General features: G+C 42.7%; 1 protein-coding gene across 8 annotated transcripts; it reads left to right on the plus strand.

The window, feature by feature from the left end:
• Positions 1–1,694: 1,694 nt before the first annotated feature.
• max (myc associated factor X) lies at positions 1,695–15,351 on the plus strand. Of its 8 annotated transcripts, none has more exons than XM_069687318.1 (5): positions 1,695–1,850; positions 2,145–2,171; positions 8,556–8,711; positions 10,750–10,888; positions 13,111–15,351. In XM_069687318.1, exons 1-5 carry the CDS (start codon positions 1,815–1,817, stop codon positions 13,296–13,298), a joined length of 546 nt encoding a protein of 181 aa, XP_069543419.1. In that variant the 5' UTR covers positions 1,695–1,814; the 3' UTR covers positions 13,299–15,351. The 8 variants fall into 8 exon arrangements, with proteins under 8 accessions (XP_069543419.1, XP_069543420.1, XP_069543421.1 ...); XM_069687319.1 differs by having other exon boundaries at positions 10,753–10,888; XM_069687320.1 differs by having other exon boundaries at positions 10,765–10,888.
• Positions 15,352–16,270: the final 919 nt, after the last annotated feature.

The following is a 16,270-nucleotide window of genomic DNA, read 5'->3' on the forward strand; positions in this document are numbered from 1 at the left end:
GGGGAAAAGCATGACGGGTGTGGCAAGAAGACATATGGAGGAAAAATCTCGGTTTCAGAGAGCTCTACCTCATTATCATATTTTTCTGTAACATTACCCATCCCTAGAGGTAGTTTAAATGGGGTTTTAGTGCACAAATAAAGCGTGATGCTTTCTAGCTGTCATGCATGAAGATGGAGAGGCTTCACTGCAGCGGATGCATTATTAAAGCCTGGCCTTATTATGTTGACATCCTTTACATAGGCTATACTGTTACAGATCATTTCTGCGTGACCCTGTTTGGCTCCTCTCATGCAGGATGTATGATTCTCTAAAAGGTAGATCGGCAGAGAAATTGGCGGGAGGACTAGATTAAGAGGTAAGGCAGAAAAATGGATGAAGAAGCAGAAGGAGGAAAAGATGGTTGGATCAAGGTCAGTGCACGTCTGACGAACCGTGTGTCTGCAGGGTGTCGCCCACAGCTGCTGTGGCCTCTTGACCCGCCGAGGGAATGGATGAGGCTTCTCCCTGCTTGTTTTTTTTTTTTTTGCACTTTTACTGACCCACTGTTGCAGCGCAAAATAATCCACAGTGTAAGCTCCTTATCTACAGCACAATTTTGTGAAAAAGGAAGCACTAGAGGAGATTACTTGCATTTTGTCCTCAGAGCAGCCCCCACAGTACATAACCCGATTTTTATCCCCACCATTACATGTGTAAAATAACCTATATGCATCATAATGGAGAAATGTTTGCGATTCATTTTTTTTATTGATTCATTGTGTTGTCAATAAAGCTGTAGTAGATAATAGATAAATGTCAATCCGAAAAACACAGACTGCCTTTTTCCCCAGCCAATAGACAAACCAAATATATTCAGTTTATTGTAATAGAAAAATTAGTGGTCGGAACTAATAATTTCTACTATTTTGTATGAAAAAATAACCTGTACAATCAATTATTTGTCAAAATTTCTGAAAATAATTTTCTATTTCTGTATGTTTTCATTCTACTTGATCTATTTGTAACCTTACTAATAGATTAACCAAATTATTAGTTTGCTTATTTTAAATGTGAGTTTATATGAATTTAGACCGTGAGTGCGGAAAAAAATAGAAAAAAACCCGGCATAACCAAAATTAAAAGAAAAATGTCAGTTAATAGAGCAGCAATTGAAGTGATAAGAAAGAGGAATCAGCTGATTAGTACGTGTTTGTAGGCTGTTGTCACTGGAGCTGGGTGTGTGTGTGTGTGTGTGTGTGTGAGTGTGTGTGTGTGCGTTTGTGTTTCTAGAGTGTGTTCTTAAAATCCACGTGTCTCAGCCATGGCCTTGTTTAGCTCCTCTGACATACAAATATGACCTCAACTACAATTCCCACAATGCTTCTGGAAAAAAAAGACGCTGTGACGTTGCAAGCTAACCAACTGACGTCTGGATATTGTAGTTTAAAAAAACCCCATTGCTTGGTATATCAGTAATATTAAAGCAACAAGCTAATGTTTCCACTGTGTACGTGTTATGAATAATATCTCTTTTCAAATCACACTGCATTAAAAAATCTTCGATATGTAGTTTTTCTTTCACGATACGCGGAAATACTGTCAGTGCAACTACAATTCCCATAGCCCCATTGGATGCAGCGCATGCGTGCTTTGCAGCGGTAGCTATGTGTGTGCGGTGTAGTCACGTGGAGACGATAGAGTCCTCCTAGGTTCTGTCCAAACAGAACGTGAACGTTTAACAGTCTGTCTGTCGGAGCGCCGCTCGGTGCTAAACTGATTCATGTTGTTTTTTTAGCCACCCGTCCCTTTAAACTAGACCATTTTATCGAAGAATGAGTGATAACGATGACATCGAAGTCGATAGTGACGTGAGTATGGCCACCTTTCGCTTTATAACGATGTAATTTAGCTTGCTGGCGGTTTAGCTGAACTAGCAGCTCAGCTAGCGATAGCTTCCAATAAGCTGGGCTAGTTTTGCTTTTCTTTCTGATAAGTATTTCTTGTCGGGATTCTTGTTAATTAATAAGAAACAACTGCCTGTTTTTGCTTAAGAGCTTTGCTAATCTGCTAATTTATACTACTTTTTAGTGACTTCAGCGAAACAGGACGATTTCCTGAACAATTATGGCTACAATTGTACTTTTTGTTCTGTTTCTTTGCAGGAAGACTCACCGAGATATCACAATGTGGTGCGTAATGCTGGGGGGATTTGTCCAATGTCGAACAAAATGTCTCACTGTTGCAAAGTTGATTTTTTGACCACATTCTGCTTAATTTGTTTTTGACATTTTATGGATTGGTAATGATAAACTGGAGGTTGATATTGCTTCAAAGAAAATGCGAAAGTACTGTTTTCTCTTATGTGGAACAGCTACCTTCATGTTATAAATTTAAATTTTTTTAGGCAATTTTCCTGCATTTTAGTGCAATTCTTAATATGCTGCGATGGTTCCTCGGCATCCGCGTTAGTAGTGCATTGCAGGGTATCCCCCATCCTGTGCGTACGCGGCCATAGGGAGACGGTGACACGACATCTATATTTAGAATAAAGCTTTATCCCGCTGCAAAAGCCTTATTTTCTTGCATGTGAATTTTTTCCCCGGTTAATACAAAGCTCTCTCTGCTCGGCGGCAGCCGCTTTAGTCGTTTTCCCCGGCGTTTCACCCCCTACCACGGGGATTCCGCTCGTGATCAGGTTTTGCAAATTACACATCTAGGTCATCTCAGCAAAAGGAGACCGTTTACATTTGCACTGCATACATGATGATGCAGGGGGAAAATATGGGCGCTTTAGAGGCTGTTGCATGTGTGGAGGAGGAGTGGTAGCCGCGCCTGCATCTCGGACAATCCTTCGTGTCAGGAAGGGGTGCTGCGGGATGTTTTCCTGTGTTGCAGCCAGTGATTAGAGCCATCTTCTCTCTCTACAGGCCACTAAAGGGCTGGCAGCCTAAATGAATGACGTATAGCTGCATCGCATACCGGCGAGAAAAACACCCTGCATACGATGTGCCTGATGCACAGGCTGCACAACAGCACGACTTACCTCCAGTTAGACAAACAGGATTTAAATGCAGAAAGGCTTCAAGGCGACATTAGTGTTACATTTCCGAGTATGCATTAGAGATAATTTAATAGAAAAGATCATTTCTGCTCAAACATACCTCAGACCCTTCTCTCTTTTGCCTTAGCACAGTTGTGAGCTCACTTGCAGAGTAATATGAGTAACTCAAACCTGATTTCAGCTCACTAAGCATCATTTAATTTGGTTACAGAAGCAATAACTATTAATATGTTTGTCCTGATACCTGTGTGTCTCTGAGTCAGACTGTCGATTCCAATGCAGCCATAAAATCTACACATATTCAAATCAGGCTGAACAATTAGAGAAAATAATTGCAAACATCAACTTACTGCTTAAGACGTCTTAACTTCTGTAAATTATAATTGCATTTTTGGCTCTTCTGAATTCAAGATCGCACCATTGCCAATTGGGATTTTTATATAAAGCAATGCATCATTCAGCCCTGCATACAAGAACAGAAATAAAACCTTAAATCTTAGTGGTAGGAACTCTGTCGCACACCTTGAATAGGTTTCCAGACTTGGAAAGTGTATGTTGCATGAAGTCATATCTTATATACTGCGAGCTAAGAGACTGACCGTCAAGGCACAAAGTAAGCACCAGAGACTCGACGTACAGTGAGCATTATGTTGTGTGTTAGACTTGGTATATAGTGCAAACAATAAGTAATTTCAAAATAAAAGCTCATTCTCGAATGTGAGGTTAAGCTACTTTTCTCTGTTTTAAATAGTTGTAAATTTAATGTTTTTGTGTCACAAAACATCTGAAAAGCTCTCCTTACAGACTGAGAAGTTGTAATAGACATTTGCCAACATGTATAGACAAACCAAAATGAAACTGTTCTTGCAGTTCTGCTTAAATTAGGCGTCAAGGAAGTGCCTGGTGTCTATCCCATACTGTCTTTAGGTCCGCCCGCTGCGGCCTCTGGTTTATTGGTGTTTCCACTGTTATTAGAGCAAGCAGGTTTTCCACGTACTCCACCAGTCTGTCAGAAGTGTAGGCTTTCACGCAGAGAATGTGAGTCGGTTGTCGTTAGCCGGGAAGCTGCAGCTAACAGCTACCAGCTCTTCCAGTCGGCACCTGTAGCCGTTATGTAATATGTCATGTTCAGGTATGAATAGAATTGAGTGAGACGGTCAGCTGGCACGTCCTCTTAGGCAGCAGACTTGCAGGTATCAGTTTTATGATGGAATGATAACGGCTGCGTTCCGGTAACTGGATACCTGTTTTTCATGGCGCCTGATGTGCATAACAACTTAGATAGCATTTAGCATGAAGTTAAGAAGGCAACAAAACATCTGATTATGAAAGGTTTGATATCAGTGTAGTTCCACAGATAAGGTTGAGGTTTTCCAGGGCCCATTGGAGAAGCAGATAGCGTCCTCCAAAGGCACAGAGCCAAATGGCATTTTTTTCCCACCATAATGGCATTAGCTCCCCATAATAGCATGATAGGACTGAGGATGAAAATCAGAGAACTGGCCCTTTAAATAAGAGCCGCACCTATTTAATACTGTATGTGGCGTGTTAAACAGAACTTCTGACCTAAAAATGATTGTTTTATTCCTTGAAAGTGCACAGAATTGGCCCTTCTTAACCACGAAGCACTGCAGCAAACACTCAAATGGAATCACAGCATTTTCTTCTTTAAAAACAAGAAGTTAAAATGTCAAGCGATGTCTTACATCTAATCTTAGTGTAAAGGGTCTTTTCCCCAGCTTATTGGGTTGTTATATTTAGCTGAACATAGGAGTGATATTAAGAAGTAGTCAGTTACAAATTGTTCATTTAAGTCACCCAGGGCACTCAATGTCCATTACTGCCTTGTAATTGCACACAGAGCAGCTCCAGAGAGTATTGCTTGAATACATTGTTGGATCTTAATTAACTTCCAGAGATTAATGATATTAAGTACCTCGCCTGATACAGTAAAGCAAGTCTTAGTTTTCAGCTAATGATTACAGATCTCTTAATAGTTTTATGAGTATATTTGAGTGACCTAAATGAAAAAAACAGATGGAACAACCTTCATGTTTAATACACTTACAGCCAAATAGTCCCAAAACAAACAAGACAGGAAATGAGCCACGTGTGCTCCGTAAACCTCCCTCAGTTCTCTCAAACGGCTCGTACGCTGCTGCCAGACTTGTAATTGCACATGCCTTCGATACCAGTCATGTGTTTGTTTATGACGGGGTTAATGTAGGGAGTGGAGTCAGGCCTCTCGGGGCTGCACGTATGATGCGAGGAGGCACATGGTCCTGGTGGATTTGTGTCTCCCGGATGGTTTGTTGTGGCTCTTGTGTAAGAGGCCGCGGGAGCAGCTGTTGCCATGTCAGCCAGACTAATCACAAGGCGGGTGTTGTGAGTGATATGCAGTGAATTTTGGTTTCACATTCAGGCAGGACATTTGTTTGTCTGTTGTCTGTTTGTTGTCTAGCTTTAAATTGCTAACTGTGAGCTTGTATTTGATCCAGATGTGAGTAACTGAGTCACGCTCCACTACAAACACACGACATGCTTAAGGCTGGTCTTAACCTGCGCGGTGTCTCACATGTGGCCACTTTAGTTCCTGTTGTGTTCTTCGGACTAAATGAGTCAGATGACACCAGGTCCCATGACTCCTACCTCGTCTCCCATCTGCCTGAGGGAGGCCACGCTGTGACCACGTCACCGCACAGTTTTATTACTAATATTTAAATCAGGCCTTGCTTTGTTTGTGAGGCGAGGTGATCACTCGAGCTGCGCCGCCTTTGATTGGGGCGTCGGTCTTAATGTCTCAGCGTGGATTAGGCCACGATCAGATGTGATTGGAGGCTGTGATGGTTTGGCCTAAAAACAGGTTGAACTACAGGCAGCAAACTGATCTCCTGCCTGGCTCTGGTCATGTGATTATGGCAGCCATCTTGTGCCTTTACAGTGTCATTTGAATGCAAATGTATGACTTTAAAATGCAGCCATGTGTGCTGAATTGGGATGTATGAAATGAGCTTTCAGTTCTATGATTGAGCCTTTTATTTAGCTTGGCTTAAAGCATTAAAACGTGTTAGATGTGCAAAAACAGCCTGAAAAAATCTTTAAAGTTGGCTGAGTTCATTAAGACAAAGCTGTGTAACATAGAAAGCACACACGAACAACAGTCTCCTGCATGTTAACCTTAGATAAGCTCCAAAAGTAGCTTCATTTATCTACATTTCATGAGGCTTTTGTTGCTGTAATCCTCATCCACGATCCTCTGTTCCCCGTCCGCCCACCCCTCACCCCAACTCAATGACTTTCTTGACTTCGACCCGGTCATGAATTTGAACGGCCACTCCTGAGTGCTCCTGCAGAGAAGGAGGGACTGAAATGCAGGGGGGAGGGAGGGCGTCGTCATGGGTCACACTGGAGGAGGGGGATGGACGCTCAGGACGGGGCTGAAAGGCATGCAAAACTTCCAGTGATGATGATTGAACTCAGAAAAAGTATTTTAACAGTGTTTATTGGCCTTTTAACCACAAGGCCACTGGAGGTTATAGTGGGTGGTTGACTGTAGTGTGGACAGGCGACAGAAAATTAATCAGTGACACTTGCAATATTGATTATCTGTCTTTGTGTCGGCCAAGGAGGCTGTTTTCTGCTTCTGTTTGTCTGTTAGCAGGATAACAGACATCTGATGTTTTGGTGACATTTGGTTACAAAGGCCAACTATTTGAATCCGGGGAATTATGTAGGAATTTCTTAACACTGTGAGACAAGTCATTCAAGGACATCTTCCTACTTTAATATGAACTATTATAGTGAGAAAAAGGGGCCACAGTTATTCCACAGTTGCCTAAAATCAAATGTATTTTGAGCCGTTGAAATGTTGGACATGAACATTCGGCCAGCTTTTTAGTTTGTCAAGTAAAGCTGATAGGCCTCTCCTGTTATTGTGTCTTGGGGATGGAGGGAGAGACGTCTGTGTATTTGATTGAAGTGAAGTGGGAAGAGGCTTTCAAGGTGCATTTATTGTCGTCAGTTTTTTGCACACAGTCTGTGAACCTCTTAGCAAGCTGCTAAAAACCAGGGTAGCTCGTGAGCGACGTGTTGGAGACCCCTGCTCTAGATTAATTGCACCTGAAAACCCTCAATAAGAATAAACGCACAGTTAATTAAACATCTGCATGTAGTAAACTTGAACAATTCTGCTGCTGGAACAATTATTTTTTTTCAATTAAGTCAACTTGCCAGGCCCAACTAGAATATACCGTAATTGACCCTTCGCCCACCTTCCTTGGTTACTGTTGCTACGCCTGTCAAGCTTTCGCACTGGCATGTTGATATTATGGCGTTTTCACCTTAAACAGAGAGAGATGTTCCAAGAGAAATAATTGCAAATTTCTGGAAAAATAGAGAGAAGTCGACAGAAAGGACAACAAAACGCATTTGAAGCTACATCCAGAATATAATGTGTCAGCGGAGTGTTGGGGAGGGTATTCAAAGTACATGATTTAGTGACCAACCAGGTTAAGTAAACTCAGTAAGTAGTAAACCTCATGAAAGAAAAGTCCCGTCTTGCGGTTTCCTTTTTTTTTTCATCCACATCCGACATCTCTCCTCTCGAGTTTTTGGCTTCGGAAAAGCAAAAAATATGACCCCCCCTCTAAACTTTGAGGATATCTGCTGTTGGACCTGCAGATTCCATATGCACACCGTTTCTGCATTTCTCCTTGTTCTGGCAGCTTCACAGGCCTCGCACGCCTAGTTACGGTTGCTAATGTAGGATTGTACAGTTGCTGTTCAAGGGAGGGGCTTAACAAAATGAAATGCATGATAGCGTTCAGTATAATTTATCACCTACTTACTCAAAAACTTGTAGGTTGAAGTTATATACTGAAATTTTAGCTTAAGAAGCTAAATAACTGAGGATGCCGTTACAATGTCAGAATGAGAGTTTAGTTGGTTGAGGTTTGGTTTATAGTGCAGATATATTGTTAATATTCTGCAGCCCGGGATTACTTGTGCTACAGATGCGTTTTGGTTGATGTTAATCAGGCAGAAATTAGAGTTAGATTAGCTAGCTATTAGTTAGCATTTCTCCTTCTTTGATGGTTAATTGGAAATCTTTGTACTTTGAACTGTTGCGCAGAAAGAATAAGCAATTTGAAGACCCCAATCCAGTATTTTATCGTTTTATTTGAGTGTATTTTTTATTATGAACATGCAAATCAGTGAGAAGAACCTCACAGACTAATCAATAATGAGAGTAATTGTTACCTGGAGCGCTGATGTTGGCCTCCTTTGTTGTTAACATCTGATGGAAACACATTTGAATCCATATTGTTAGCGTACGTTGAATTATATCTGCGGTGGTGGTGGTGGTGGTGGTGCTGTGAAGGCAGCGTGGGACTCGGCAGCAGCAGCAGAGCGGTGTGTGTGTGTAGGATAAGGGGATGTTTGGGCGCCCGCGGTCCTCTACCCACGCTGCTCTCCTGCCCGGCTGAAGGCCCTGTGACTCTTCTCATTGCAGGCAGACAAACGGGCACACCACAATGCGCTGGAGCGCAAACGTAGGGACCACATCAAAGACAGCTTTCACAGCCTCCGGGACTCGGTACCCGCCCTGCAGGGAGAAAAGGTTGGTAAAGCTCAGCCTGCAGGTCCCCCAGGCACACAAAAGGCTCATGTAAGAAATTTTTGTATTTTGACATGTTTGATAAAGGTGAAGTATGCTATTTCTAGTTTATTAAGTCTGCATAGATTAGGTTATTTGAATGCATTATAGTGTATTTAGAGCTGTAGATGTGTTCTCTTGCTTCATGTCAGTGGAGGGAAACAGTGTAAGGGGCTGGGAGGAGGCAGATGGGGGAAGATTGGCAGCAGCGAGACAGTGATGCAGTCTAAATACTTGGACCAGCGTCAGGAAGTTATTATGAGGAAATTTAGTTGCTCTCTTCCTGTTTTGACATCCATGACATCGAGAGCATTTGGAGCAGGTTCAGTGGCTGGGCACACAGCGTTTTATTTTCCCCTCAAAGACCGTTTGTGAGTCTGACACAGTGTGAAGGGCGGAGGGCCGATGAGATGATGCGAGGGGCGTTTGACTGATCATTTGTAAGAAGTGTTCGGTTACAGCTGCCTTGGTGCGCGACCCCCGGCCTCTCTCTCTCAGGACTGAACTGCTATTACAGCTTAGTTTTAGAGCCAGCATGCAAGATTTTATTCTTGTCAGAGGAAGCAGAAAATATTAGGGCTGGATATAAAGATGGAAATTTGTCTGCAGCATTGAGTTTGAACAATGCAGAGTACCAGAATCTGGCATCTAATATCTGGTAGACTTCTTATAATCAGACTTCCTGATTTGAATCAACATTTTGCCAAGTTTATAGGATTTTATATTTAGATATTGACACATCTGGTCTTATGATCAGTTTATTATGTAGCTTGAAATTAGCATAATGTACTATTTTCCCATATTGCATAGACCAAACCAATTTATTGATGGAACAAAAAGCTGATTCCTTAATTCACAAAAATGATGTTTAAGCCTCTCAGATATTGCATGAAACTCTGGTTTTGGTAGCCATATAGAAATTTCTATCATAGCTGCACTTTCATAGAACATTTGAAGGGATGCACGCTATTATCTGCATGTTATTGGTATCTGCAGCTAATGGCTTGAAAATTACAGATTTTCTGCAGATAAAACAATGCTTTAATTCTGCCTAAACAAATTTCACAACTCTTAACTAGCTAACAATTAGCTCACATTCTCGCCATTTTACCAAACAACAAACACGTCGAATATACACTCGCGGCCAAAGCCGACGCTAACGGAGTGTAACATAATCATCATTGCAAAACTAACTTACATATTCATGGCAGCACACACGGTAAAAAGTGTCCATCGGCGATCACTGATGCCTCTGTAGTAGGTGCAGTAAACAAGTCCAGGCATGTCTCCCTCACTGCTGTGTGTCGGGGAGATGCTGCATTCAGGTGTGCTCAGAAACATGAGTGATCAGGCATGTGACCATTTTTTCAAATTTTCAACGCCTCTTCCATCAAGCGTAAAGAAGGGTGCAAGATGTCCGCGGTATGGCAGTTTTTGGCCACTACAATAAGAGTAGGCATGCTAAAAAAAACATGCCGATATCGGTATCGTCAAAAAGGGTCTGAAAATATTGGCAAAAAATCCAGTATCGTGCATCCCTAAAAGTTTCACTTGATATCCAGCCCTAAAGAGAGCAGATTACTCTTATGCTACAGCTGCTTACTCAGTGAATGGCCATGCCTAATAGCTCATAGACACAAGGAAAGCAAAGTAGCAAAGCTGCAGTTATTACAAATTGTTTTAATTAGCTGTTTTTCTTTGAACATTTGTGAGCTGATTTGTAGCCGGCGAGCTAACAGGCTGCAGCAGCTCTGTTGTTTGCTGTAATCTAGGCAAACACTGACAGTAGTGTGTCGGGGTTGTGACCCAGCCTGCGGATGTCAGACCGAAGTGCTAGAGGATTTTGAGAGGTTAAGAGGGAGGCAAGCTGTGCGCAAACACACAGCGCTGTCCTAGATTTCTCTCTACTGTTAGTGTAGTAGTTTCAGTCAGCATCGTGGCGGCCTCTGGGCCAGTCTCTGCAGCATCATCGTAGAGCATTGATTTCTGTGTATTACAAATTTCTGTATACTTGCGTCATTGCTTCAATTTTTGCATGTGTCACTAACAGCAGTCTACCAAACAGGCGTCTCGAGCTCAAATCCTAGACAAAGCCACAGAGTACATCCAGTACATGAGGCGAAAAAACCACACGCACCAGCAGGACATCGACGACCTGAAGAGGCAGAACGCTCTGCTGGAGCAGCAAGGTAACAACGCCGCTCCACTGTCTCACTGTCATGTTGGGCTTCAGGTTGGGGATACTTGACATGACCTGATTATAGCACCATTTAGGAACATGAGTTTGGAACATGTATGCCAGAGTCCTGCAAGGGTCAAGTTTTCCTAACTCACAGCTGCAAAGCTCAAACTGGAACCTCCTGTAGTTATTCCCAGTAATCCCCATGTTAAATGCTTGCAGGCTATCAGAAGCTAACTAAAGCTTTTTAAAGGCAGCAAAGCTATTGACACGTTTTCTCTCACAGTCTCTAATCCCTCCAAATTTCTTCCCGAACTTAACCTAAAATCATTTAATGTCCACAATTTGGCATTAACCACCTGTCATATTTTCTATTAAGTCGCCCATATTGATGAACGCTTAGCTAGCCTACGAGGCTGTCTGATCTGTGATGTCACATTATTCGGCAGGATGTGAATTTATGGTCCTAAGGTTGCATTGTAGGCCTTTTAAAGCATATCATGGGATTTATAGAAGTATGCTTTTTTTTTTACCCATTTACCCCACATTTTTTCTGCATGTAACAAAGCCCAGAGCAGGACTCTGTTAGTTGCTAGTTTGAGGCAATATTAAGGACTCAATAATGTTGCATGCTGAAAGTGTTTGGGACTCCTCTGGCTTCCTCAAAGGTTTGAGTTTAGGCAAATGAATGTAACCTGCAACAGCCAGTGAGAGTGCAAGAAGATTGGATGAGGAAACACAAGCCCCCTCTCCTGAAAACATTAAGCACCTTATGCACAGCCAGTTCAAGGCGGAATTATTACGCCTCTGTTACGTTCCATCTTCTATGTAAAACGCACGGAGGCAGAATGATGGGGCGAAGTCGATCCTCCTCTGAGTCAGCAGCGCAGGTAGTAACAGGCATAACAGGTGAAACAGTCTGTGTAAACGTCGGAACAGCACTGTGTGTGTGTATTTGAAGCACGCACTGTTTGTTTACACCTCGTGCACGTTTTGCATCTGCAACACAACATGCTGTGTAGAACACACACTGGGGCGGCTTTATGCCGACATTGCTTGGTCCAATGTAAAATGGCAAAGGCGGCATGACGGCAGAGCTTCGCTGTGGGGCTGAGGCAGAACCGCAGTGTAAAAAGGGCTAGAGATAACGAAAGGAACAAGTGTAAGGTGTTATAAAACACTGTAAATACACTAAAAGAGGCGTAGAGAGTTAAAGAGGCAGTCTAGCTTTGGAATGGCTTAAAGGGATAGTTGTGTTTTTGGCTGACCGCCGGGGTCAGCCCTACACATGGGTCTGTATGTGACTGACTGACTGACGGTACTTTCAGAGCCAAATAAAGTAAAAAAAAATTACAGCCCAGGAAACACTTCAAAATAAAAGCATTGTGTACAAACGAGGGGAATCAGATCGGCCTTTTGGTCTGAAAAAGCATACCGGAAGTGTTGACCTACTTTACTGTCCATGCCTGTGACTTTTACTCCAGGAAGAGATGTTAATATTGCTGTCAGAGATCAAAAAAGTAAGAGTAAAAATAGGCGTGCCTCCTATTCTCTACACTTTCAGCGCGCCAGCATTGGGAAGACTCATCTGTTTTCATGCATTTCAAATGAAAATGAACACGTCTTGCAGCCGCCACGCACACGCCACGCACACGCCATGCTTCCAGTGTTGCGCACAAAAGCGCACTTTGACCTGAAGCGGTCAGGCACATACTAGGTTTTGACCTAGTCTTGTGTGAAGTGGGGTTGAATACGGTTCTTATGAATAGAGAGTGTCTTACCTACAGTGGATGGCCGTCAGCTGGAGTAGGGACAAGGAAGCCAAGCTGTGCACTGTGAGCTGTGTACGTGGGCAGCAGCAAAAAACAGTGTATGCTATATTTAGATTATTCTCACCGCTTTACTTTGCCTTTCCTTAAGCATTATATTTTCTCAGGCATAGAAGTTCCAAAACCCGACAATGCCTTTTATGATTTTGATATATGTGTCCAGTTCCAACAAAATGTAATCACTATTGAGGTTGCTTCCCTCTCAGAAGAGCTGGTTTATTTAAAATTGGGTGGGGAGACAGCTAATATGGTCCATTTTGGATTCTCTGGTTTTCTGCAACTCCAAGAGGATAAACTAGTCATGTAATGTGTCCCCAGCCTCAACGTTTCACTGCATCATGTTAAAATCTTGTTGTTTCTCTTCCTTAAACCATGTTTCTTCCTGTGTTTTGTGCTCCTACAGTCCGCGCTCTGGAAAAGGTGAAGGGCTCCACCCAGCTCCAGGCCAGCTACTCGTCATCCGACAGCAGCCTCTACACCAATCCCAAAGGCAGCGCAGTGTCCGCGTTCGACGGAGGCTCCGACTCCAGCTCCGAGTCTGAGGCTGAGGAGCCGCCCAACAGGAAGAAGCTGCGCGTGGAGGCCAGCTAGAGAGCGGAGCGAATAAATCCCAGCCAAGGTCGAGGCGGCGGGGCACGAGGGAGGGCGAGAGGAGACGCAGCCTTCAAAGCTCTCGAGGCTCATAAACCCCCTCCCCCCCTTTTATGCCAACAACCACCCTCCTCCTTGTTCTCTCTCCTCCATCTCTGGGTGGGCTCGCACTGGAGACTCATGACCCCTCGAACCTCCTCACACCGCCGCCACAATCGTCTCTCTTCCCACCCGATCTCCAAGAACATGCAGGAGGACGTCAGCAGGGTGGAAGATGACTGCTTCAATTCATGTAGAGAGCTTCAGGTTTTTTCCCCTCCCCACCCCTCTCTCTCTCTCTCGTTTCTTTGGTCCCCTTCCCTCGCTACGTCAACAATCCAAAACCCAAAAAGAGGCAGCTTGGCTACTTAAGGACTTGATGCTTTTTTTGTACCCTCATGAAGCCCCTCCTCCTCCTCCCCGGGTTGTTTTTGGGGGAGGAAGGGCGTGGCAGGCGTACTCCTCCAAGCACTGCTATATTATATATTTTTTGTTTATTTTTTTGTTATTCTTGATAAAAACCTGTTTAGAAATTTACACACACACCTAGATAAATCGTCCTGGAGAAGTTTACCTTTTTAAAAAGAGAAAATAAAACATTTGTAGCTTACTTTTTTTCCACTAAAGAATGTGAAGACGCTTTGAAGCAAATGTTAAAGTGATACCCACCTCAGGCCCACTGGATCGCAGATGTTTTCTGCCTGACACGTTTGTTGAACACAAGATTAATTAAAGAAAAAAAATAATGAACTCCTTTGTTGAAATTGATGTTTTGAAGGAGAATATTCCTAAACTTGTATCTAGGGATGCACGATATTATGGTCACGTTATCGGTATCTGCAGATATTGGTTTGAAAATGGCATATCGGCAGATATGTAATTAGTGTCATTTTTCTGCCGATATTTTCCGCCGTTAATATGCTTCAATTCTGTCTAAATGCTCGATGATTCCCTAAATAAGCTTGACGAAATGCTACGACATGAACTCGGCACGAGTGTGCGTGCGCACTGCCTGCGCTAAGTTAACAACAATATACAAAGAAAGACTAAAAATTCACAGAAACTTGAGCCAATGAACAGGAGCTGAACAACTCTTAACTAGCTTACAGTTAGCTCCCATTCTGTCAGACTTATCAAACACGCTGAAAATACACTTGTGGCCACTTACATATTCACACACGATAAATAAGAGTCCGTTGGCAATCACTTATGTGTCCGTAGTAGGTGCAGTGAACAAGTCTGGGCATGTCTCCCTCACTGCCGTGTTTCGAGGAGATGCTGCATTCAGGTGCGCTCAGAAACATGATTGATCACACACATGACCTTTTGAAAAAACGCCTCTTCTGAGACTTGATGTTTCTGCAATTATATGGAAAAAAAACATGTGCCTAATATCGGTATCGGCAAAAAGGTTGGAAAATATCGGCATATCGGATATCGTCAAAAAATCCAATATCGTGCATCCCTACTTGTATCGTATTTCGTCCTTTAGCTTGAAGTAGTGAATGACTTTAGGTGGCTGAATACATTAGGCATCTCGTTTATATATTATGAAAAAAAAAACGCATTGATTGGATGTTTTCAAGTTCAAAGTATGTTATGCATTTTGTAGTAATCTCACAAGACATGGAAAAAATGCCAATTTGTCACATGTAGATTTCCTTAAGGGTTTGAAGTAGGTATTGAATGTCAAAGGTAGCTTCCGTCTTTTGCAGTACAAGGAGGCGAAACGAGTCCCTGTCCATGTGTTGTGCTTTACACGGTAAAAATCAATGTTGCTGAATCCCCCGAGGAAAAAAAGGAAGCATTTTGCGTGTCTAGGAAACGTGTGTGTATGTATATTGTTTCCATTTTATTTCCATTTAGGAGGATATAATTAGTGTAATAGGTCTTTGTTTGTCCGACTCCATTCCATGGAAATTACAAGTATGTTGTACATACTGCCAACAATTGTCTTGCAAGTTGAGGCCTACCTTTACTATGAGACTATAAAATAAACTATTTTATCCTTTAACCTGCTCCCTGTGCTGATTCAGCTGCCTGAATAAACATGTCTACTACTTCCTGCTGTGGTTTTAATGGTGGGTTTCTCCTGTTTGAGCACCTTTTGTCCCTGCTGTAGAAGAGGACTGGATGTTCACTGCTGCAGCAGGCAAACATGACTTCAGGTTTTTCTGGTTTCCACTTGATGCAGGCAGTTGTCTACAATAAAGACTGAGGGCAGAGTGTACTTTAATGTCTGCTTATGCAACAATTCTCCCTTTACACTGAGATGGTTCTAGATGTGATGGTGGGAAATGAACCAGGCCAGCTGTTTCTTCATCTGTGAACAGAACAGCCTGTAATCAACCTACTTGGTTTATTCTGCCGGTTCTTATTTCATGATTGATTTTTGTCTGTATTTCTCTAAAAGGGGACATATTTTATCTATGCAATCAATTTTCTATTATAGTGTGTTTTTGAATCATGTTGGTAAAGTTTGTTTCGCTTTGTTGTATGTAAATTGTATGCATATTTCAATTTATTTTTCAGAGCCTCTCCTTCTTCCTGAAACGAACAAGCTGTTTTGCCATTCAAAGGTCACACCTTAGCCTCGATTAGCTGACAGTATTTGGAGTGACGGCGTGTGCGATCCTACGTGGGGGAGCGGCAGCACTGTCACTCCAAAGTCGTAGAAAACACGGCTGCTCTAGGATCGGTTATTCGGCCTTATATGTACAAGCCAGACTCACCAGGAGGTATCAGAACGGTAAGTTGAAATCTTGACTTGACTACAAGCTCGTGCAAGAAGGCGGCCTGAGGTGAATGACGATTGGTCGATTTCAGCGAAAGCCATGTTCTACGTAGAAACCTGCAGCTGTTCTGAACGGCCCGTTTCAGAGGCGACCTTTTTAAACATGTAATTCTAGAAAAACACAGAATTATGCAGTTTT

Source organism: Semicossyphus pulcher, unplaced genomic scaffold (genome assembly GCF_022749685.1).
Source record: "Semicossyphus pulcher isolate SPU_LCO1_2020_fin unplaced genomic scaffold, fSemPul1.0.p SCAF_11, whole genome shotgun sequence".
Taxonomy (NCBI): Eukaryota; Metazoa; Chordata; class Actinopteri; order Labriformes; family Labridae; genus Semicossyphus; species Semicossyphus pulcher.